We start from the raw sequence: 23,191 nt of genomic DNA, 5'->3' as shown, positions 1-23,191 counted from the left end.
ATCCGATAAAAACACTGCGTTTAAGAGTGCAGAGAAGCCGCTTTAAAACAAAGCTGACACTAAACTTTTAATATTTCCCACCGAAGTGTTTCTAGCGAAGGTTATTTTATTCATTATCTTGGTAAATTCGAAATCCGGCGCATTTTAATGTTTTTAAATCCGTAACTGGTTCTAATGTGGTGGTGAAACATGGGCATTTAAATGTTTAAATATTAGAGACTATTTGATCTTGAAAGTTGATACATTTATATTTGAGCATGGATGCATTTTAAGTTAGTGGAGTGTAAGGTTATTGATTTTAAAGTGTAACTGAAAATTATATTTGCCTGTTTTGGTTGAATTATTTTCGTTTGGTGCCTATTTTACAAGATTTGAACTTCTGACATGTATCCAGCCAATTTAACGTTCTCTGTGCTGTGATTGCTTGATTTTGCAATATATCAACAGACCAAATAAAAGTTCATACTTCACAAGATGCTGCCTGATCTATGGAGAACTTTCACTATTTTCTGATCTAATTTTCAAAAAATATTTTTGAATCGCAACGTCTAGAAAATGTTTTATAATCAATTAAATACTTCTGGAGGACAGTCTTTGTTCTAATTTAAGAATTGTAGTGGTCAGTTTGTTCATAGCAAGCCTACACAAATGCAAGCTATTTTGTCAGCCAGCCTCTGCAATTCCTTGTGTCTCCACAAATAGCAAGCTGTTGGCACAAAACACAAAGTGCTGGAGTAACTCAGCGGGTTAGGCAGCATCCGTGGAGGGAATGGATAGGCGACATCTCAATTAGAGTGTGAAGAATAGTTGTGTCCTGAAACGTGAGTCTGAAGAAAGGAACTTACACAAAACATCACCTGCCTATTCCTTCTACAGACGTTCAGTTCAGTTTAGTTTATTGTCATGTGTACTGAGGTACCGTGAAAAGCTTTTGTTGCATGCTAACCAGACACAGAAAGACAATACATGGTTATAATCAAGCCATTTACAGTGTATGGATACACTGCAGTAAGAAATGGTGCTGTAGGAGTAGAGATTTAAGAGTGGAGCGATTGTAATATGTGATTGTAGATCTGCTTCTGTGACTAGCACACAAATGGTCGCCTGGGTTGGGCGCCACCGTGGAAGCCTGGCCCACTGAGTTACTCCAGCTCTTTGTGTTTTGCTCCGGATTCCAGCATCTGCAGTTCCTCGTGTATCCAGCAAGCTTATCATGTCAAAGTAATTGCTTTAATGATGAATGTTGAATGATAAATACTGATTAGGACCCAGCAGGTAACTGCCCTGCTACAGTTTTTTGAACTAATGTGCATCCTTTCTTTCATCCGCCTGAGCAAGCAGATGTGATCTGGGTTTAATATCTCACCCGAATGTTGGAATATAACTCAATGCAGCAGCAATTTCTTTTGATTTTGTGGTCTTATCTCTGCATGCACAGATTTGGATACTTGTATAGGGATAGTCCAGAATGCCAACTTGGTATGCATGGAAAAGTTGGTCCCAAGGGCCAGTTTCCATGCTGTTTATCTCTATGACCAGTGCATGCCACCATTTATGCTCCATTTCGAAGCACTTTGCGTATTTTTTCATTGAAATCTATATGTGACATCTAATGTTCCATTTTTTTCTTGTTTTTGCTTGGAGACGTAAGGAACTGTGGATGCTGGTTTACAAAAAAAGACACAAAGTGTTAGGCCGCATCTCTGGAGAACATGGATAGCGGATGTTTTGGGTCGGGATCGTTTTTCAGGCTCTAGTTTGAAGAAGGTTCTCGACCTGAAATGCCACCTACCTATGTTCTCCAGAGATGCAGCTTGAACCACTGAGTTACTCCAGCACTTTGTATCATTTTTCCTCATTTGTTTATTCAACCTCCCCTTAGTGCATCTCTGCTTTTCCTTTAATCCTTTCCCTGTGGTAGAGTTTCACATTCGAGCCAATCCCTGGGTTCTAAATTCTCCATTGGATTTTTGGAGGCTGTCTGGTAAAATTGCTGCAGGTTATGCTCAAACCCACAAACATTATTTTCTAACCACTCTTTTAAACCCTTCTTACTTTGACTATCTCTGTTAAGTGACCCAAGGCCACTGTTCCTTAAGAGAAATCACTATAGATAACACTACGCCTTCAATAGACAATAGGTGCAGGAGTAGGTCATTCGGCCCTTCGAGCCAGCACCGTCATTCAATGTGATCATGGCTGATCATCCCCAATCAGTACCCCGTTCCTGCCTTCTCCCCATATCCCCTGACTCCGCTATTTATACGAGCCCTATCTAGCTCTCTCTTGAAAGTATCCAGAGAACCTGCCTCTGCTGCCCTCTGAGGCAGAGAATTCTGTGAGAAAAAGTGTTTCCTCGTCTCAGTTCTAAATGGCTTATTCTTAAACTGTGGCCCCTGGTTCTGGACTCCCCCAACATCGGGAACACGTTTCTTGCCTCTAGCGTGTCCAAACCCTTAACAATCTTTTCTTATAAACCCTGATCATTCGGCACACTATAGGAAGGATGGCACAGTAGCGCAGCTTAGGCACTGTAGCACAGTGCCTGAGATCTGTGGCTGCTGTAAAATTGCCTCTAATTCATAGGGAGTGGGTGTGAAAGTGAGATAACGTAGAACCTGTGTGAATGCGTTATCAATGGTTGGTGTGGTTTCAATGGGCCCAAGGGCCTGAATATCTCTTTTTTTTTTTTAATTGAGAAAGAAGCATTGATTACACAGGAGTAAGTGCGGAAGATATTGCTTGGCATGGAACGTTTCAGTCGTGAAATTATGTAGGCTTCAGGCATCAGTCTGAAGAAGCGTCCTGACCCGAAATTTTTTTTGTTTATTTTATTAGAAGTTAATACAATACAAAACAATACAGTGGCACCTAATTTTAGGTGCCAACTATGTCATACCGTAATCCATTCTATGTACAACCTCTAGTTTTATGTTATGAGTAAGCAAGACAAGAAAAAGAAAACAATAGAAAGGGGAAAGAGTGGAAAAATAGATGGTAGAGAGTAGAAAAATGTGAAGTGTGTATATAAAAAATAAAAATAAAAAAATAAAATAAAAAAGAAAAGGTGGAAAGTAGAAATAGAAGAAAAGGCCCCTTAAAAGAGAATTTTTCAAATCTATATTCGGAGATGTAGATCTATCCACGTCATGAACTGAAATCAGCAATCCTTATGGTACCGCTGCATCACATGATTCCAAAAAGTCGATGAAAGGAGACCAACTCCTTAAGAATTGGTCATATTTATCTATTAGTCGGAGTCTCATTTCTTCAAGGCGTGCTATGTCCATCATATTCCTAATCCACATTTTAACAGTTGGTATGGTTGTATTTTTCCAAAATTTAAGTATCAATTTCTTTCCAATTATTAACCCATAATTAAAAAAAACATTTTGGTCTTTATTTAAATTGGTATCTTCTCCTATTATTCCAAATATAATCCATTCCATTTTGGGTTCTATTCTTGACTTGAAGAGCTTTGTAAATATATCAAATATATCACTCCAAAATTTATTCAACTTTGTACATCCTACAAATGAATGTTAAATTAGCGTTTTGAAACAAACATTTATCGCATCTGGGAGAGACGTTTGGATAAAATTTATTCAACCTCGTTTTTGAATAATATAGTCTATGTAATAATTTGAATTGAATTAAATTATGTCTTGTATTAATAGAACAGTTATGTGTATTCATCAAATACTTTTCCCATCTATCCTTCGCGATCTTTATCATTAGCTCATGTTCCCAATCTTCCCTTAGTGCTTCTGTTGAGGGTGATTCTCTATATAATATATTATTATAAAAGTATGATATTAATTTTTGTGAATCAGCCTTAATATTCATTGCTTCTTCTAAAGGGTCTGAAAATATAGTTTGAAATCTATGTATATATTTCTTCATAAAGTCACATACCTGTATATATTTAAAATATTGATTATCCTTCAATTTAAATTTTAATTGTTGAAATGATAACAGTTTACCCAATTCATACATATCCCCTACTTTCCTAATCCCCAGTCTATCCCATTGTTGATATGTGTTGTCGATGAGAGAAGGTTTGAATGTGGGGTTGTTCAATAGTGGGGTTAGTACTGATAAATTATTTAATTTCAAGGATGCTTTTATTTGTTTCCAAATTCTTATTATATTGTGAATAATTGGGTTCTTCTTATATATTATACTATTCAATTTTATCGGTGAGAGCAGGATCGTTCCTATATCGTGCGGATAGCGCTCCTCTTTCTCCATTCTTATCCACTCCAACTGCTGAGTGGAACTAACTCTAAGAAATTTAACAAGGATTTGAGAGGTTATTGTTCACGCAGAGGATGGTTGCAGTTGGATGCACTGCCTGAGAAAGTCATATAGATAAGCATTATCGACATTGATGAAGCATTTCTGTAATGGGATATTTCAATTAATAGATCTGCACCAGCCCAATTGATGAAACTTGAAACATGCATGGAATTGGTTTGATTTTTTTTTTTCACTTTTCAGATATATCACTGGTGCAAGTTACATGAACTCCGATGGAACTTAAAAGAGATAATTGGAACACATTTTTTCCTGAAACATTCAACTGAGGGATTCCTGTCCACTTTAATAATGTGTTGGTATTAGTATCGTGCTGTTGCGGGAATTTAAACAATGCAAAGGGAAGCTGATCAAGTGAAACATCGTTCAAGCACTAATCCTTCCATTCGGATGAGAAATGTTGACATTGCCAGAGGAAGAACTGGCTATGGATTTACTCTAACTGGGCAAGCTCCGTGTGTGCTGAGCTGCATTCTCAAAGGAAGCCCAGCACATTATGTCGGCCTTAGACCTGGGGATCGCATACTCAGTGTGAACGACATTAATGTCTCCAAAGCCTCCCATGAAGATGTGGTGAAACTGATAGGACAGTGCACGGGTGTGCTTCGACTTGTTATTGCCGATGGTAATAACCACTGTGACACAGGTTCCAGTGATGAAGAACTTAACTTCACTGAAGACAAAGTGACATGGGGGAACAATAAGCCAAAGTCTAAAGTATTGGGACTAAATAGGGCCGAAAAGGTTGTTGCTGATGTACAGTCAGGTGGGATTTTTAAAATGCTATTTGACAATACCGGTAGTTCCAGAAAATATGTTCGGAACTGTACACAGCAGCAAAGACAAGGCTCTGAAAAAATCAGTGGGCTTCCCATCGGTCGTAAAAGTGTAAAAAATAACCACAATTCCCTCTCTGAAGATGAAGTACTAAAGGTGTTACACGATGACCCTGTCTTTGTCAATGGCCTGGAAAACCCAGATGGATTTGGTCTTGATGCTAGCATTTTGAACGTTGGGATGATTGTAGGCTATTTGGGTTCCATAGAATTGCCTTCGACAAGCTCCAATCTGGAAAACGATAGCTTGCAGGCCATCCGTGGGTGCATGCGACGCTTGCGCGCTGAGCAGAAGATTCATTCCCTTGTCCTGATGAAAATAATGCACGACTGTGTTAAGCTTTTTAATGATAAACACAGTGTATTGGCTTTGTACCCAGCAGAAAAATTAGCCTTCAGTGCTGTGTGCCCCGACGACCGCCGATTCTTTGGACTGGTCACCATGCAGATGTTTGACGATCATAACCTCGCTGCTGACGGTGATGGTGGATTGCGGACTTCGTGCCACGTCTTCATGGTCGATCCGGATCTTTGCCAGCACAAAATCCATCAGGGAATTGCGAGGCGATTTGGTATTGAGTGCACGCCAGACCCAGACACCAGCGGCTGCTTGGAGTTCCCTCCATCCTCTCAACCCGTCCTTCAGTTTGTATCAGTGTTGTACAAGGACATCGGGGAGTCGTTTGAAAATGCACGCGCAAGAGCCTTTCTCGATGGGGACTCGTCTGATGGCCAGCAGAACAACAGTATTAGTAGTAACAGTGATAGCGGAATTGGATGCTACAGCCAGGAGGAAAAGAATAGCAGAGTGTTGGTTGTCGATCTAGGAACCAATTCAAACAAACATCCTCCCACTGCCGCCAGGGGTAACGTACAAGGCAAAGGACACATTCAAGGTACTCAGTGGAATGGTTGTCGTCAGGACATGGAAAACAAATTTCTTGCTTCTCGGCTCTCAGAGTTTGCACAGAATGAATGTTCTTTGCATAACGGTAGCAGACATCTTAATCACTCCCGGCTGGATGTACCAGGAACATCTCCGCGGTCCGTGTTTAATTCAAGCAAGAAATCCGATGTGAACGGGGTGCCATGTGGAACTCCAAGGTGGCTCCCCGTTCACGTCCACAAGGATTGGCAGTATTGCAGCAGTAGTGACCAGGAATCCTACGCGGAATCCACAGACGGATTATCCAGTGTCAACCTCAGTACACTGAAACAGGACCTTCCTCCTCCAATGAGCAAGATTCAGACAGAGAAATACAGAGTTGGAAGTGGCTTAAGCCAGCCCTTTCGAAATGCAGCGCAAAAGAATGAACTGACGAACAAATTGTTTGGCATGGAAAAAATGTTTGGGATCCAACAAAATACCAAGAAAAGCAAAGATAACAAGGTAAGGCTGTATGTGATATTTGTTACAGCACTGTATGCATTTGAAAGCAAAGTGTTTTTTGGCAAATTATCAAAGGTGCACACCAGAGCTTCTTTTGCCTGGCAATTTGATTTTACAAAAACTGAGGTAGCATGTTTCTGTTCATCTTTTACAGCTGTCAAAATCACCTTCTAATTGCAAGCATGTAACAGTGATTCATCCATTTTTGGCTTCAACTAACTTGTTGCATGTGCTTGTAATAACTCTTAACCATTACACTTACTCCTTACATTCTACAGAATACATCGACCTTACCTTAAAGATGATTTATCTTCCCTTTACAGTAAAAAAGGCTTTAAGTCGCTGTGAAATCGACTGACGGAAGCAGGGTGCCTGTGGTATGTGCGTACATACTGAAGATGCTCCGTCTGTAGTGTATCAAAGCCTTTGTGTACACTACAGAAATTGTTACAAAACCTTTTCCAGCATGTCCACTTAGAGTATTAAATTTAGCCATGAAATGACAGATTTTACATGAGCTATTTAATGCATTGTAAGAAACCAACAAATCTACTGCATGTAAATTATATAATTGACACACCATGTGCATTTGTGTCCAACAATCCTGTTCGAGTTATTTTATGTTACTGGTTGCTGTAAGCACTGTTTCAGCAGTGGAAATTCCCTGTTATGTTATACGATTAATTCCATTATTTCCATCTGAATTCTGAAAATGAGCATAGATAGGAAAAGCTGGGGGGGGTTCTTTGGAATACGTAAAGACACGCTCTGTTTATTTTTATAAAATATTCATAATTCCCATTAGACACACTGAACATTTCTTAATCTGCATGATATGCCTTTAGTATTGCCTCATGGGTCATCATGTCAAAGGAAGTAAAATTGATTTCCTGTGGTGTCTAACTATTAGATTTAGAACAAGCAATACTGGCTCATCTTTGTGTTACTTAAAGCAGAAAATTAAATTGTAACTAAACTCCAATCTATGTAATGTTGAGTCATACAGCACGGTTACAGGACTTTTAGCACAACTAGCCCATGCCAACGAAGATGCCCCATCTAAGATAGTCAAGTTTGTCCACATTTAGCCAATGTCCCTCAAAGCCTATTACCATGCTGTTATTGAGGTGCAGCTGGTAGAGCTGTTGTCTCACTGTGACGGAGACAGAGGTTTGATTCTGCCCTCGGGTGCTGTCTCTGTGGAATTTGCATGGTTCTCTGTGGAACCTGCGACCTAGTGGGTTTCCTCTGGGTTCTCCAGTTTCCTCCCACATCTCAAAGCCATGTGGCTTCGTAGGTTAATTGACCTGTAAAACTGTCTCCTCTATGTAGGGAGTGGATGAGAAAGTGGGATAACATAACTACTGTGAAAGGGAGAGCAATGGTCAGCATGGACTGGATAGACCGAAGGGTCTTATTCCATGTTGTATTTCTAAACTAAACTAAACTACATCCTCTGGCAGCTTGTTCCATATACTCACCACTCTCTGAGTGGAAAAAGATGCCACTCTGGTTCCTATTAAATTTTGCTCCTCTCAACTTAAATGTGTGCCCTCTAGTTTATAATTCCCGCACTCTGGGGGGAAAAATACATCGTCCATTCACCCTATCTATTATTATTGTGATCTTACACACCTCTATAACATAGAAAATAGCACAGTACAGCACCAGAACGGGTATTTCAGCCCACAATGTTTATGCCAAACATGATGCCTAGCTGAACTGATCTCATCTACCTGAAAGTGATTCATATCCCTCCTTTCCCTGCAAATCCATGTGCCTATCTAAAAGCTTGTTAAACACCGCTATCGTCGACCACAACCCCTTGGAATGCGTTCCAGGCCCCGACCAACTTGCCCTGCACAATTTATATTTCCCCTTCTCGCCGTATAGTTATGCTCTCTAGTGTTAGACATTTCCACCCTGAGAAAAAGGTTCTAACTGTCTATCTTATCTATGGCCTTCATAATTTTATATACTTCTATCAAGTCTTCCCCCAACCTCCAACATTGCAGAAAAAACAATCCAAGTCGATGCAACCTCTCCCTGTAGCTGAAACTCTCTAATCCAGGCAGCACTCTGGTAAACCTCCTCTACACCCACTCCAAAACGTCCACATACTTCCTCTAATGCAGCAACCAGAAATGCACGCAATACTCCAAATGTGACCAGGACTGCATGCAAGATCATACCTCAGCCGCCTGCGCTCTAAGGAATAAAGTCCTAGCCTGCCCAAGTTCTCCCTTTCGCTCAGGCCATCGAGTCCTGGCAAGATCTTTGTAAATCTTCTCTGCACTCTTTCCAGCTTAATGACATCTTGGTGACTCTCCTCTACGCTCTGTCCTTCCTGTAGTGAGGCGACTAGAACCTCACACGATACTCCAGGGATGGTTGAACTTGCGTTATGTATAATTGCAAAATAACATCCACACTCTTACATTCTATTCTCTGACCTGTGAAAGCAAGCATGCGATATGCCTCCTTTACCACTCTATCCACTTGTGCCATTTTCAGGGAACAAAAACTTGGACCCCTGGTTCAAATGCAATTTTTATCTCCTGGCAAACGAGTGAAAACACATGCGAGGTTTTGGGAAGTTTGGATGAACCATCTATATAGCTTTTGCAGTTTTTTCATTGAAGCATTGTGCAGTTGCAACTCTTTAATTGAAAATATAGATATTAATGATGAGCCTTTGTCATTTTAATTATAACTTTTCAGTACGTTGTTTCTATTTCTTGCTATATCAGATCCTAAGTGACATACGATAGGAGGTTCTTTTGTTTATCCTTCTTCATTATGTTTAGTAATTTGATGAATTGCCAACACCTTTGTACAAAATATGCATACTTATGTTACTGAAAAGTTGTTACCTAATAATTTCTCTTTTTTTATAAACCAATGGGCGATTCAAATCTTTAACATGTTTAAATATTTTTATAGAAGCATTTTTGGCATCTGGTTATTGCTACCCAGGCCAACACATCATTTACCCTTGAAAAGATCGTAGGGAACCTCTGTTTTGAAACACAGCAATCCTTCTACTGAGGGTACTCTCACAAATACTGCTGTTGGGTATAGAGTTCCAAGACTTGTCCCTAGCAATGCTGAATCACTGGCGATAAATGTCCAAGAGAGGATGATGCATGATTTGAAGGGCAACATGCACATGCTGGTTCTTCCATTTGCCCACTGTCTGTGTTCTTGATGTTTGCAATAGGTGTGGCATAGCCTGGATGAGTAACTGCAGTGCATTTTGCAGATGATACCTACTGCAGTCTTTGTGCGATAGTGGTGGAGGAATGAACCTTGATAGAATGCCTGTTTTATCGGGCTGATGTGATCTCTAGAATTGTTGTTACTACACTTATTTTGGCAGGTGGAGCGCATTCTATTATTTGGTTACTTGTGGCAGCGCCCGATAAATCATAGGAGGAGAGTGTTTGGCCCATCGAATCTGCGTTGGTCATTTTATATACTTGAGTCATCACCTTGTTATTTCTGGGATTTTTCTAAAATATATCCTTTAATATTCCTCTTTCTGGGGCCACATTCTAAAACATTTTAAAAACGAACTGTAAGAACTTTCCCCAAATTAAAGAAAATGTTTAGATTTCCCTTCAAGTATTCTGGGAATACCAAAATGGTATAATCTCACTGATGTGAACTTCAATGAGATCAACTAGAATTACTCTGCTATGGTGTGGAGAAAAAAAATCTTAACTTTTGACATGCCTGTTCAAAATTAAGGCAATATAATTATTATAAGTGGGAATTGCCTTTTGTCTTTGAGTTTATAATCTCAATGCACCAGCACTTGTCATAAAATTAATGCTGAACACATCAAAAATGCATACCTTTCCACTTTTGTTGTGTGTCTGGATGAACGGAGTACTTATTCTGGAAACAATGGTCGGTGAATCAGAAAAAATAACTTTGGATAGCCACTAGGCCATGAGTGTGGCCTTGATAACTTTTCTCCTTGAAAGGCACGTGATAATTGATGCGCATATGGTTTCAATTATAATTTAATAAAATATAGTAATTTAGAGGATGTCTATTTTTTAGTTTGTGGTTCAGCAAAAGTTTGTTCATTGTTCAATTATACTTTTTTGTACTTTTCATGTGAAGGAAAAACAATGTTAGAGATACTTCACAGATTGAACAGTATCTGTAGAAAACAAGCAGAATTAATGTTTCAGCTCAATGGCCATCATGACTGGAGAAGTGAGAGAACAATCATAGTTTATTTTGCCATGATTGAAATGTCCTTCAGTCCATTTTACCTTGCTCACCCTCTGTGCTTTCTATATCTTGTTTTTGATGAAATGTTGACTAAAATTCACTCCCAAGGCATCTCTCTTTGTTGACTGCAAGGTGACCCGAGGTTCCAGTTGTGTTTCAGTCTAAACCTCCATCTCACTTTTGCTCTTATTAACTAGCTGCTAGCAAAAGCAATTGTGCCACTTATGTCTCAGTTCTATCACAGATTGTTCTCTTTGTTCTCTACTCTGTATCTTAAAGCATATTTGTTTTCCCTTTCTTCCAGTTTCAATGAAGGATCATTGACTTAAAATGTTTCTCACTTCAAGGATGTTATCTAACCTATTGCATAACTCTTATTTTATATCTTCAAATTTTTTGGCATCGGTTTTATTTAGCTTTTCCTCTCATGGTGTCGTCCAATTTGCATCAAGGAGAATCTTCCTCATTGTAATTGGCTTTAACGAGGCCAGTCTCTGCTTACTGGATTTTTTAAGTCTGCAGCAGCATCCTGAATGAGAACAAAAGTGTGTCTTGGGTCTTGAGATAAACATGAATTATTCACCCATTGGACCTAATTAATCAGGTTTGTAGAGTGCAGTGGACAGATGGATGCTGTGTGTCTGCAATTACTGCCGGTATTCACGACACTGACACTTAATAGCTTTAGTTGGGTGGCACAAATGTTAAATATCCAACTATGAAAACTTTTGGAGCAGTCCAATGAGATTGTGAAACATTATAATCAACATAATTGTAGTGGCAGGGACAAGGGTAATATTTATTCGTACTTTGAACTCATTCGTGTTGCATTAGGATGAAGTATATAATTGACTATGGTAGTTAAATGTCATTGGTCACTGTTTTGAAAGGCATACCCCACTTGACGTTTTCATGTGACCTTCAGTCAAGGTGTGTGAAGAGCCATTAATAATTTACTGTCTATCAAAATGTGAAGCTTAGTTTTATGGAAAGACATGCATTTATCTTTGTTAAAAGGCCCTGCTGAATGCCAATTATTCCCTTTCTTACTGCTGTTACCCATCCTAGAATTAGAAAAGCAGGGAATGAAAGAAAATAAATGTTGGCCACATCGAATAAGGGCATCAATAACACTAAGTTTATAAAATAATGCATAAATTGAGTTTTTTATTTGCTTTGGCTAAATTTCTAAGTCTTACATTGGGAAAGAAAAAAATTACTGATCTCAGACTGGCTGGCATTCCTATCTGTCAAGGTACTCTTTTGTGGAGAGCCCCATTATTTTCTGTGCTTACATTTGTAGCAACTCACAAATCGTGAAACATAGACCTACTTGTCTGAGTTCAACACGACAAACCACAGGGTGAGATGTCTGATTGGACATGTATTCTGTCCACAATTTATTTCTCCTTTTTATTCATGCGATGGGCTTGTTTGACCTTGAAATCGAATAACTATCTTTCTGGTCTTTCAAACGTGCAGAAATAAACTAATTAGAGGAACTGTTTGCTTCATCGACTCTAGCACTTGGTAATATAACACACCTACACGGTATCACCTACCACCTATTTGGCATGTAATCTTCTTTGTAAAGGCATTACTTTTGGCAAATTTAACGTTTCCTCCTTGATTTCAAGATGAATAAACTGAATTGGAGGTATAAACAGTATTTACTAGCCTATGTTGAATTTATAATGACTATATAATTCAATTATTTACCTTATAGCTTAAATGCCTTATTCACTGGGTCAGATTTTCAAATTTTAGAAGGATGTCAATATTTGCACTTTTTTTTTACAAAATTAACAAGCTCCATATCGCTCAACCTACTTTAAACTGGATATTGAGGTGATCCTCAGAATTTCAAGTAGAATATATTAGATGTACTTCGGAAAGCATTGCACTTACTAAGTGATTTATTTGTAAATATAATCAATAATTAATTGTTTTCTCAATGAAATTGCATGTCAAGACAGTGTCAATTTAATTTCATGAAGCACAATTAGGATTGTATGTTGAAGATTTCCATGGGAAAATGGTGAAGTGCTATATTACGTGATTCATTACAACCTTGTCCCCTCAAACATTCATTGATTTCTCAATCAAATTGGGGCACTGAGTATGAAGTTTAATGATTCTCGTGACATGGCACCACACATTTCACATGGTAATCTTCAGCATACAATCCGAAGTGTGCTGCTTGACGCTAAATTGTGCTGCGGCCATGACAATACTTTTGTACATGCACAGTATTATATTTATCCGAAATTGAAAGACATCTACTCCAAAGGTAATTCCATTTGGAGTTAATTGAGACTAATTAATGCAATTCCGCTCATTTTTCACCGTTCAGTGCATGCTTCCCGTCTTTCAGTTTGAAAATACAATTGTAAGAAATTGCTTTGCTGGCCAATATTACAGCCTATGAAATGAAAATTAGTGAGAAAATATCACTCATTCTTTCTGTGCAAGGCATATATTGATCTTTTGAGAGACTAACAGAAACATTCTTTAAACTTTGATTTTGTTCACAGCTCTCCCGTTTCTTTCTGCTTTTGAAGTAATTTAAACAATGAAAATGGTTTGCCTGAGTTCCACGTCAGCTTCATGTGTAGGAAGGAATGGCAGATGTTAGTTTACATGTGAGATAGACACAACTTGTTGGAGTAGCTCAGTAGGTCAGGCAGCATCTCTGGAGAAAAGGAAAACCTGACGTTTCAGAATGGATCCCTTCTTTAAACTGCAGAAATGTTTTGACCTGAAAAGTCACCTATTCCTTTCCTCCAGAGATGCTGCCTGACATGCTGACTTACTCCAGCACTTTGTGACCATCTTTCACATCAGCTTCATTTCATATTTAACATGATCAATGTGGTTTCAGTTCTATCGGGGTTCTATCAAACCGGGTTTCTACATCATAAATACTTGACAACAATGTCGTCTGTGGAGAAAAATAGTTACTGTTTTGGATCAAAGACCCTTCAATAGAAAAATGTTTTAAAAAAGTTAACATTATTTTGCTCTGCACAGTGTTGCCAGACTTGCTGAATATTTCCTAAATTGTTTTATTTCCGTTTTTATTTTCAATCTTTTCTGCCAGTTTCATTTTTTTTAATGCTGGCTCAGATCAATTCCAGGGAAGTGCACGCAACTCCTGAATAAATAAATGTGTTCCCTTCTTCTTGTTGAAGAGTGCACAATTGCTTTGCAGGTTTTATTACAGAAGCTCCATGCTTGCCAATGGCAGCTACGATTTCACTATCTGTGCTGTCATACCTTGTGATTGATATACAACAACAGATGACTCTCATTCAGGTATCTTATTGCAGCTTTCTGAATTACCGTAAGTCAAAAGAGAGCAACGCAGTGACGCGGCTGGTAGAGTTGCTGTCACTCATCTCCGGAGACCTGGGTTTGATCTTGACCTCTGGTGCTGTCTGTGTGGAGTTTGCACATTCTCCCTGTGACCACATGGGTTTCCTTTTTTTTTCTTCTATATCCCAGAGATATTGAGGTTTGTAGGTTAATTGGCCTCTAAAATTGCACTGAATATGTAAGGAGTGGATGCGAAAGTGAAATAGCACAGAGCTGGGTTAACTGGGTCATCGATGATCAGTGTGGGCCGATGTGCTCGTTTCCATGCTGGATCACTAAACTAATCCGCTGTGCGTTTCAAACTGAGTTCAGAATATCAACTAGTTTCCTTCCTCTTGATACTGGTAACACCACCAAAGGTTGCCAGAATTTGTATTATCTTGAGACCGTTTATGTCTTAAAATTAGGTGACAATATCTGCTGACTGTTGGGCAAACTTCTGGTGGAGGACCTGCAGTGGAAGCAAAGATTTTGTCCTGTGACAAGATTTCTTGATTTTATTTTATATTGCTTCAAAATTTCTGATAGTTTTGACAAAGAAAAAGAAAACAAAGATCGATTAATGTGTCCATATCTGTGGAATTTGGGATTCCATAAATTTGGTCATTTGTGGACTGGAATTAGAACGCATAATGAATGTAAAATTCTGAAGCTGGATATCTAAACAAATATTAAAATGTTCGGACACACCCAGTGGTACAGGTAATATCTGTTGTGAATGAAACAGTTGACACTTTACGTTTCAGATAGACATAGGGTCATGCAGCGTGGAAACAGTGGGTTGAAAAATGTGGGTTTTTCAAAAACCCAAAGGGTAAAAAAAAAAGAAACTGATGATACACGGTCAGGTTATGTTATCGTGGACTATATCTGCCAGCCCACTTATGCAGAACTCTTCAATGTTTATGTAACTGTCTTTGCATGAAGACGTCAGCTGTTAAACTGGTGAAACATGATACAACGCTTCAAAATGAAAGATGTAGATGAAAAATAGTCATCCAGCTAGTGCAGTGGGACTGGAGAACACTTAGAACATTCACAATGCTCACTATTTCCACCTCTCAGCTACTGTTAAGCAGATAAATAGAATAGACTTTTAGAACAGGAAATTGACGGCATTAAAGAAATCATTGAAGGTGAGCTATATTGAAACATTTGATGACTGTTCTTATTTTTATAACATGCAAAAAATGAACTCAGAAATGGGTGATAGATGAAGTTCATAGAGCAATATATTTAAATTCTAGTTGGAGTAGCTCGCAGGAATAGCGTTCCGGACTTTTTATATATATATAGGTCCATAAAAAAGACACCACACTCTCTGAAATCCTTCAGTGGTCAAGAATTTGCAGGTTCATTGAAAAATCTGACTTGGATCTGGTCAGGTGTAAATGGGCTTTTAGCAGGATGCATAGTCTATTTATGTTACACATTATTTCCTAAAGGAAAACGGCACAAACAATGAGTGAATAAAATAGCATCGTGGCCCTTTTAATACTTTGCAAGCTGTTTTTAATTCTTTAACGGTGACATAATGCATCGAGGGAGATTGATGATAATTCTAATTTTTAAAAAATGTTGGCAAGTTAACCAATGACTCCCAGTGGTTATGGCAAAATGGTCAAGAAGTTAAGTTGCTTTACAAGCTTTCTTAAAATTACTGATAAATATTTTATAATATTCCATATAGGCTTGTAAATAAAGTCCAGATGGAGAGTAGTGTAATAATATGTACTGAATCTAATACAATAAATAAAAAAGACTATTTTCAAATAAAAGCTGGATTTTTTTTGCAAAGTTTGCTCAGTTTGTTTAATGTATTACTTTTTAGGTGGTGTTGCATTATTCCAACATAATCAGTCTTCTGACTATTGTTGTGTTTATGACACTGTTATAGCAACATGACATGAAATATAGCAACATTTGTGAGGCCTGAATCTTTTTTTTCATTCTCTTGGACTCTAGCATGGGAGAAGCACTTTATCAGTTTTCCAATCCAATATCCTTTTCAACAAGCACGAGTAGTCCTAGTTCCCATCTCCATTCCTTACCACGATTATGTGAGGGTCCTCCTAACCTTCCTTGAGTCGACGCCCAACCAGTTGGCCCCCACCACCATTGTCCTCAATAACATTGCTGGGTTGTTCTGACACTCAATAACTCTTTCTTTGACAAATGACAAATAAAGGATGTATAGAATTAGAACAACAAATGTCTGACAGTTTGGTGGGATGCATAGAAAGTTATTTTTTTAATCTTCTGCCCTTTTGATCAGTAACTGATTAGCACGGGTGTCAGGGGTTATGGGGAGATGGTCAGAGAATGAGTTTAGGAGGGAGAGATAGATCAGCCATGATTGAATGGCTTACTTCTGTTCCTATCACTTGTGACCTTATGACATTTTTTCAAATATTGGTAACTGTTGGTCTTGATAATATATCCTTGCCTCAGATAATTTTCTTGCAATTACTTTGCTTGCTCCTTTTATCATTCTCTCTCATCCTCAACATTGTGTTTGTAAATTAAAAGTATTATGCTTTTAGTTACATCATATTTATATTTACTATGTATTTTTATTGCACATTTTTTATTTAATAATAATAATAATAATATATCTTTTATTGTCATTGCACGTCAGTGCAACGAGATTTAGTGTGCAGCTCCACTGATGTACAAGAAAGGTAAATAAATACAATACATAAATAAACAAGCTGAATTGATTGACGTGACCATCTGAGGGAGACTGTCCAAAGGGGGTGGGTGGGGGGGCACTCATTGCCATTATTTTTTTATAGTTCTATAGTATTTCTACTATTTTGAATAATGCAGCTCATAATTGCAACAGTTTCCTCATCGGCAAGGAACTTATAATTCAGTCACAGTATCATTTGCTCAATTCCATATGGTAATGTCAGGTAGGAATTGCTAACGTGCTAACGTGCTAACTGTGCGGACCAACTGGCGGGAGTTTTTACGGACATTTTCAATCTCTCACTTCTGAGGTCTGAGGTCCCCACCTGCTTTAAAAGGGCATCAATTATACCGGTGCCCAAGAAGAGTAAGGTGACATGCCTCAATGACTATCGACCAGTGGCACTAACGCCGGTGGTGATGAAGTGCTTTGAGAGGTTGATCATGGAGCAAATCAACTCCTACATCGACAAAAACCTGGACCCACTGCAGTTCGCGTACCGCCACAACAGATCAACGGTGGATGCGATCTCGCTGGCCCTCCACTCCGCACTGGACCACTTGGACAACAAAAACTCATATGTCAGGCTGTTATTCATTGATTACAGCTCGGCATTTAACACAATCATCCCCTCCAAACTGGTTACCAAACTCGCAGAACTGGGTCTCTGCGCATCCCTCTGCAACTGGATCCTCGACTTCCTCGTCCACAGACCACAGTCTGTTCGTATTGGTGGAAATGTGTCAGCCTCAATAACAATCAGCACGGGAGCACCTCAAGGCTGCGTGCTCAGCCCCCTGCTGTACTCACTCTATACCCATGACTGCGTAGCGAACCACGGTGCGAACTCCATCATCAAGTTCGCTGACGACACCACTATTGTGGGGCGTATCACTGATGGGGATGAGTCAGAGTACAGAAGAGAGATCGAGCAACTGTCCATATGGTGCCAGCGCAATAACCTGGCCCTCAACACCAGCAAAACCAAGGAACTGATTGTGGACTTTGGAAGGAGTAGGAGGGGGACCCACAGCCCCATTTATATCAACGGGTCGATGGTTGAAAGGGTCAAGAGCTTCAAATTCCTGGGCGTGCACATCTCTGAAGATCTTTCCTGGTCCGAGAACACTAATGCAATCATCAAAAAAGCACATCAGCGCCTCTACTTCCTGAGAAGATTACGGAGAGTCGGATTGTCAAGGAAGACTCTCTCTAACTTCTACAGGTGCACAGTCGAGAGCCTGCTGACCGGTTGCATCGTGGCTTGGTTCGGCAATTTGAGCGCCCTGGAAAGGAAAAGCCTACAAAAAGTAGTAAACACTGCCCAGTCCATCATCGGCTCTGACCTTCCTTCCATCGAGGGGATCTATCGCAGTCGCTGCCTCAAAAAGGCTGGCAGTATCATGAAAGACCCACACCATCCTGGCCACACACTCATCTCCCTGCTACCTTCAGGTAGAAGGTACAGGAGCCTGAAGACTGCAACAACCAGGTTCAGGAATAGTTACTTCCCCTCAGCCATCAGGCTATTAAACCTGGCTCGGACAAAACTCTGATTATTACCAACCACTTTCTGTTATTTGCACTATCAGTTTATTTACTCATGTGTGTATATATTTATATCATGGTATATGGACACATTTATCTGTTTTGTAGTAAATGCCTACTATTTTCTGTGTGCTTAAGCAAAGCAAGAATTTCATTGTCCTATACAGGGACACATGACAATAAACTAACTTGAACTTGAACTTGAACTCATTTCAAGACGGCTAGAATTTATGTTCATAAGCTATAGGAGCAGAATTAGGATATTCAGCCCATCAAGTCTATTCCACCATCCAATCATGGCTGATCTATCTTTCCTTCTCATTCCTATTCTCCTGCCTTCTCCCAATATCCCCTGACACCCATACTTTACTCTTTCCATAGATGCTACCTGTTATGCTGAGTAGTAACGACTATTTTATTTCAGATATCTTTAGTTTCTTTATTTTCTATTTCTAACATGTTGCCTTTATTGGGATCGAGACCATAATATAATTGGCAATGAAAGATGCAGGTTTCATCCTTCTAGACATGCTTCAAATTTTGGATCTGCCATGGGTGTTATGTTGAGTTTTACCAGCTTTTCCTTTTGGATCTCCTAACTCCATCATGGTAGAAAATGTATTCAAGAGAGATTTAGATATAGCTCTTAGGGCTAACAGAATCAAGGGATATGGGGAGAAAGCAGGAAAGAGGTACTGATTTTGGATGATCAGCCATGATCATATTGCATGGTAGTGCTGGTTCGAAGGCCTCAATGGCCTACACCTGCACTTATTTTCTATGTTTCTATGGAAACTCAACATCAAAATTGTTACCATTTTCAAAAAAGGATCCAAGTCTGATTGTGGGAACTACTAGAGTATAGCTCTCCTCTCTCTGGGAAGATTGTTTCCCAAACCTTGCTGGATTGACCTCCCCCTTACTGAGGAGGTCCTCCCTAAGTCCCTGAGGCACCATCCAAAAACTCCTTTTATGTCCTGATAATTACCTTCATCTTCCAGAGTGACTCTGCCGAAGAACCTGTTGGGATTTGAACTGGATTCCAGTGGAACAGAGTGATGGCACCGTTTTATAACCATATAACATATAACCATATAACAATTACAGCACGGAAACAGACCATCTCGGCCCTTTAAGTCCATGCCGAACACTTACTCTCACCTAGTCCCATCTACCTGCACTCAGACCATAACCCTCCATTCCTTTCCCATCCATATACCTATCCAATTTATTTTTAAATGATAAAATCGAACCTGCCTCCACCACTTCCACTGGAAGCTCATTCCACACAGCTACCACTCTCTGAGTAAAGAAGTTCCCCCTCATTTTACCCCTAAACTTCTGTCCCTTAATTCTCAAATCATGTCCTCTTGTTTGAATCTTCCCTACTCTCAATGGAAAAAGATTATCCACGTCAACTCTGTCTATCCCTCTCATCATTTTAAAGACCTCTATCAAGTCCCCCCTTAACTTTCTGCGCTCCAAAGAATAAAGACCTAACTTGTTCAACCTTTCTCTGTAACTTAGGTGCTGAAACCCAGGCAACATTCTAGTAAATGTCCTCTGTACTCTCTCTATTTTGTTGACATCTTTCCTATAATTTGCCGACCAAAATTGTACACCATACTCCAGAATTAGCCTCACCAATGCCTTGTACAATTTTAACATTACATCCCAACTTCTATACTCAATGCTCTGATTTATAAAGGCCAGCACACCAAAAGCTTTCTTTACCACCCTATCTACATGAGATTCCACCTTCAGGGAACTATGCACAGTTATTCCTAGATCCCTCTGTGCAACTGCATTCCTCAATTCGCTACCATTTACCATGTACGTCCTATTTTGATTTGTCCTGCCAAGATGTAGCACCTCACACTTATCAGCATTAAACTCCATCTGCCATCTTTCAGCCCACTCTTCCAAATGGCCTAAATCTCTCTTTAGACTTTGAAAATCTACTTCATTATCCACAACACCACCTATCTTAGTATCATCTGCACACTTACTAATCCAGTTTACCACACCATCATCCAGATCATTGATGTATATGACAAACAACAGTGGACCCAACACAGATCCCTGAGGCACCCCACTAGTCACCGGCCTCCAACCTGACAAACATCCATCCGCCATTACTCTCTGGCATCTCCCATTCAGCCACTGTTGAATCCATCTTGCTACTCCACCATTAATACCCAACAATTGAACCTTCTTAACCAACCTTCCATGTGGAACCTTGTCAAAGGCCTTACTGAAGTCCATATAGACAACATCCACCGCTTTACCCTCATCAATTTCCCTAGTAACCTCTTCAAAAAATTCAAGCAGCTTAGTCAAACATGACCTTCCAGTCACAAATCCATGTTGACTGTTCCTAATCAGACCCTGTTTATCCAGATGCTTATATATATTATCTCTAAGTATCCTTTCCATTAATTTGCCCACCACTGACATCAAACTAACAGGTCTATAATTGCAAGGTTTACTCTTAGAAACCTTTTTAAACAATGGAACAACATGCGCAGTACGCCAATCCTCCGGCACCATTCCCGTTTCTAATGACATTTGAAATATTTCTGTCATAGTCCCTGCTATTTCTACACTAACTTCCCTCAATGTCCTAGGGAATATCCTGTCAGGACCTGGAGACTTATCCACGTTTATATTTTTCAAAAGTGTCAGTACTTCCTCTTCTTTGAATCTCATAGTTTCCATAGCTACTCTACTTGTTTCCCTTACCTCACATAATTCAATTTCTCCCCCATCTCTTTTGGCTCTGCAGATAGCTGTCCACTCTGACTCTCTAATGGACCAATTTTATCCCTCGTTATCCTTTTGCTATTATAGCTGTAGAAACCCTTTGGATTTACTTTCACCTTACTTGCCAAAGAAACCTCATCTTCTTTTAGCTTTTCTAATTTCTTTCTTAAGATTCTTTTTACATTCTTTATACTCCTCAAGCACCTCATTTACTCCATGCTGCCTATAATTATTGTATATCTCTCTTTTTTTCTGAACCGTCAAATTTCCCTTGAAAAGCATGGCTCTTTCCAATTATTACTCTTTCCTTTCAACCGAACAGGGACATAAAGATTCTGTACTCTTAAAATTTCACCTTTAAATGCCCTCCATTTCTCTTCTAAATCCTTCCCATAAAACAAAATGTCCCAATTCACTCCTTTTAAATCCTTTCGCATCTCCTCAAAGTTAGCCTTTCTCCAATCAAAAACCTCAACCCTTGGTCCAGTTCTGACCTTCTTCATAATTATATTGAAACTAATGGTATTGTGATCACTGGACCCGAAGTGCTCCCCAACACATACCTCCGCCACCTGACCTGTCTCATTTCCTAACAGGAGGTCCAGCACAGTTGGTCCAGTTTTGTTTTGTGTTCTTAAAATCATGAATATAATCAACTAAAGCTGTCTGCCATCTGGCATCAGATGGGTGAAGACTACTTCAGCTCCTCCTGCCTCCATGCCAACATGTTTACATTATTGACTTATTCCGCAACTTAAGTGCACCAATGTCTGTGCTATTGATGAAAATCCTGGGAAGGTCCTGCAAAGAGCCAACAGACACTTTTCTTAAATATATTGCAGCCTAGAAGCCCTCCAAGTTGGAAAGACTTGGTCGAGGACAATTATGTTGAACTCTTGCATACCTCAGTAGTTGTGCTTCACAGGCTTATCTTGCGGAAGTCCAGATTGGGTTTGGTATGCTATCTTTGCCTTTTGAATGAAGCATTCAATGTACATGACAAGGAGCACTGATCTAAACTGTTAACCACAAAAATTAACTGATGACCCTGGAATGCCTTCACCAGCATTTCCTCCAGAAGATTTTTGATGCAAAGTGGGAGATTTGCCTCACAATTTTGGAGTCCTCAACAATCTCAGTGCACCAGTGTTGAGGTGACGAACTTCCAACCTTGCAGTGATGTTGTCTACCTGATGAAGTGCTGCAACCGCAATTCCATCACTAGTCGGGACCGCCATCATTAGTCGGGACGACAGATGGCACAATGGGCTAAGTGTTCGGCTGGCAACCGGAAGGTAGCCGGTTCGAATCCCGCTTGGAGTGCATACTGTCGTTGTGTCCTTGGGCAAGACACTTCACCCACCTTTGCCTGTGTGTGAATGTGTGTGAGTGATTGGTGGTGGTCGGAGGGTCTGTAGGCGCAGATTGGCAGCCACGCTTCCGTCAGTCTGCCCCAGGGCAGCTGTGGCTACAGAAGTAGCTTACCACCACCGAGTGTGACTGAGGAGTGAATGAATAATGCGATGTAAAGCGCCTTGAGTATTAGAAAGGCGCTATATAAATCCCATCCATTATTATTATTATTATCACACAAAAAGACTCTTGGAGAAATTAACCTAAGAAAACACTATATGGTATTGCCATGAAAGAAATGGAACATCCCAACTTGACTTGGAACCAAAAATAATATAGAAAAGAAAGTAAGCAAGCCATTGGCACCCACAGTCTGATTTTTCCCAGCTATCTAATGTCTGCAGAAAGATCTTGGTTCAAGGAACAGAATGATTGCATATGCATTTTGTGTATTTTCCTGATGTTGGCACACTTTGCTAACTTTTATTTAATTCATTGGAGAAGACAGTTCTTGATTGTGAGAAAGTACAATTGCAACCAAACTATAGGGGGGGGGGGGGGGGGAAGACTTCTTAACTTCACCCTTCCAGATTGATTGATTTTTAGACTTGCTATCCACATAAGCCACCAATGGTTACCATTACCAGTCAAGGCCTGGTTAATTAAATGCAT

General features: G+C 39.6%; 1 protein-coding gene across 1 annotated transcript in view; it reads left to right on the top strand.

The window, feature by feature from the left end:
* Positions 1-23,191, top strand: part of rgs12 (regulator of G protein signaling 12) — a 147,093-nt gene that overhangs the window by 621 nt on the left and 123,281 nt on the right. The window contains exon 2 of the mRNA XM_033018338.1: positions 4,501-6,543. Coding sequence (XP_032874229.1) covers positions 4,651-6,543 — 1,893 coding nt within the window. The 5' untranslated portion in view covers positions 4,501-4,650. The remainder of the gene's footprint in view (positions 1-4,500; positions 6,544-23,191) is intronic.

This window comes from Amblyraja radiata, chromosome 3 (assembly GCF_010909765.2).
Source record: "Amblyraja radiata isolate CabotCenter1 chromosome 3, sAmbRad1.1.pri, whole genome shotgun sequence".
NCBI classification, from domain to species: Eukaryota; Metazoa; Chordata; class Chondrichthyes; order Rajiformes; family Rajidae; genus Amblyraja; species Amblyraja radiata.
This window is presented reverse-complemented; position numbering and strand designations above follow the sequence as displayed.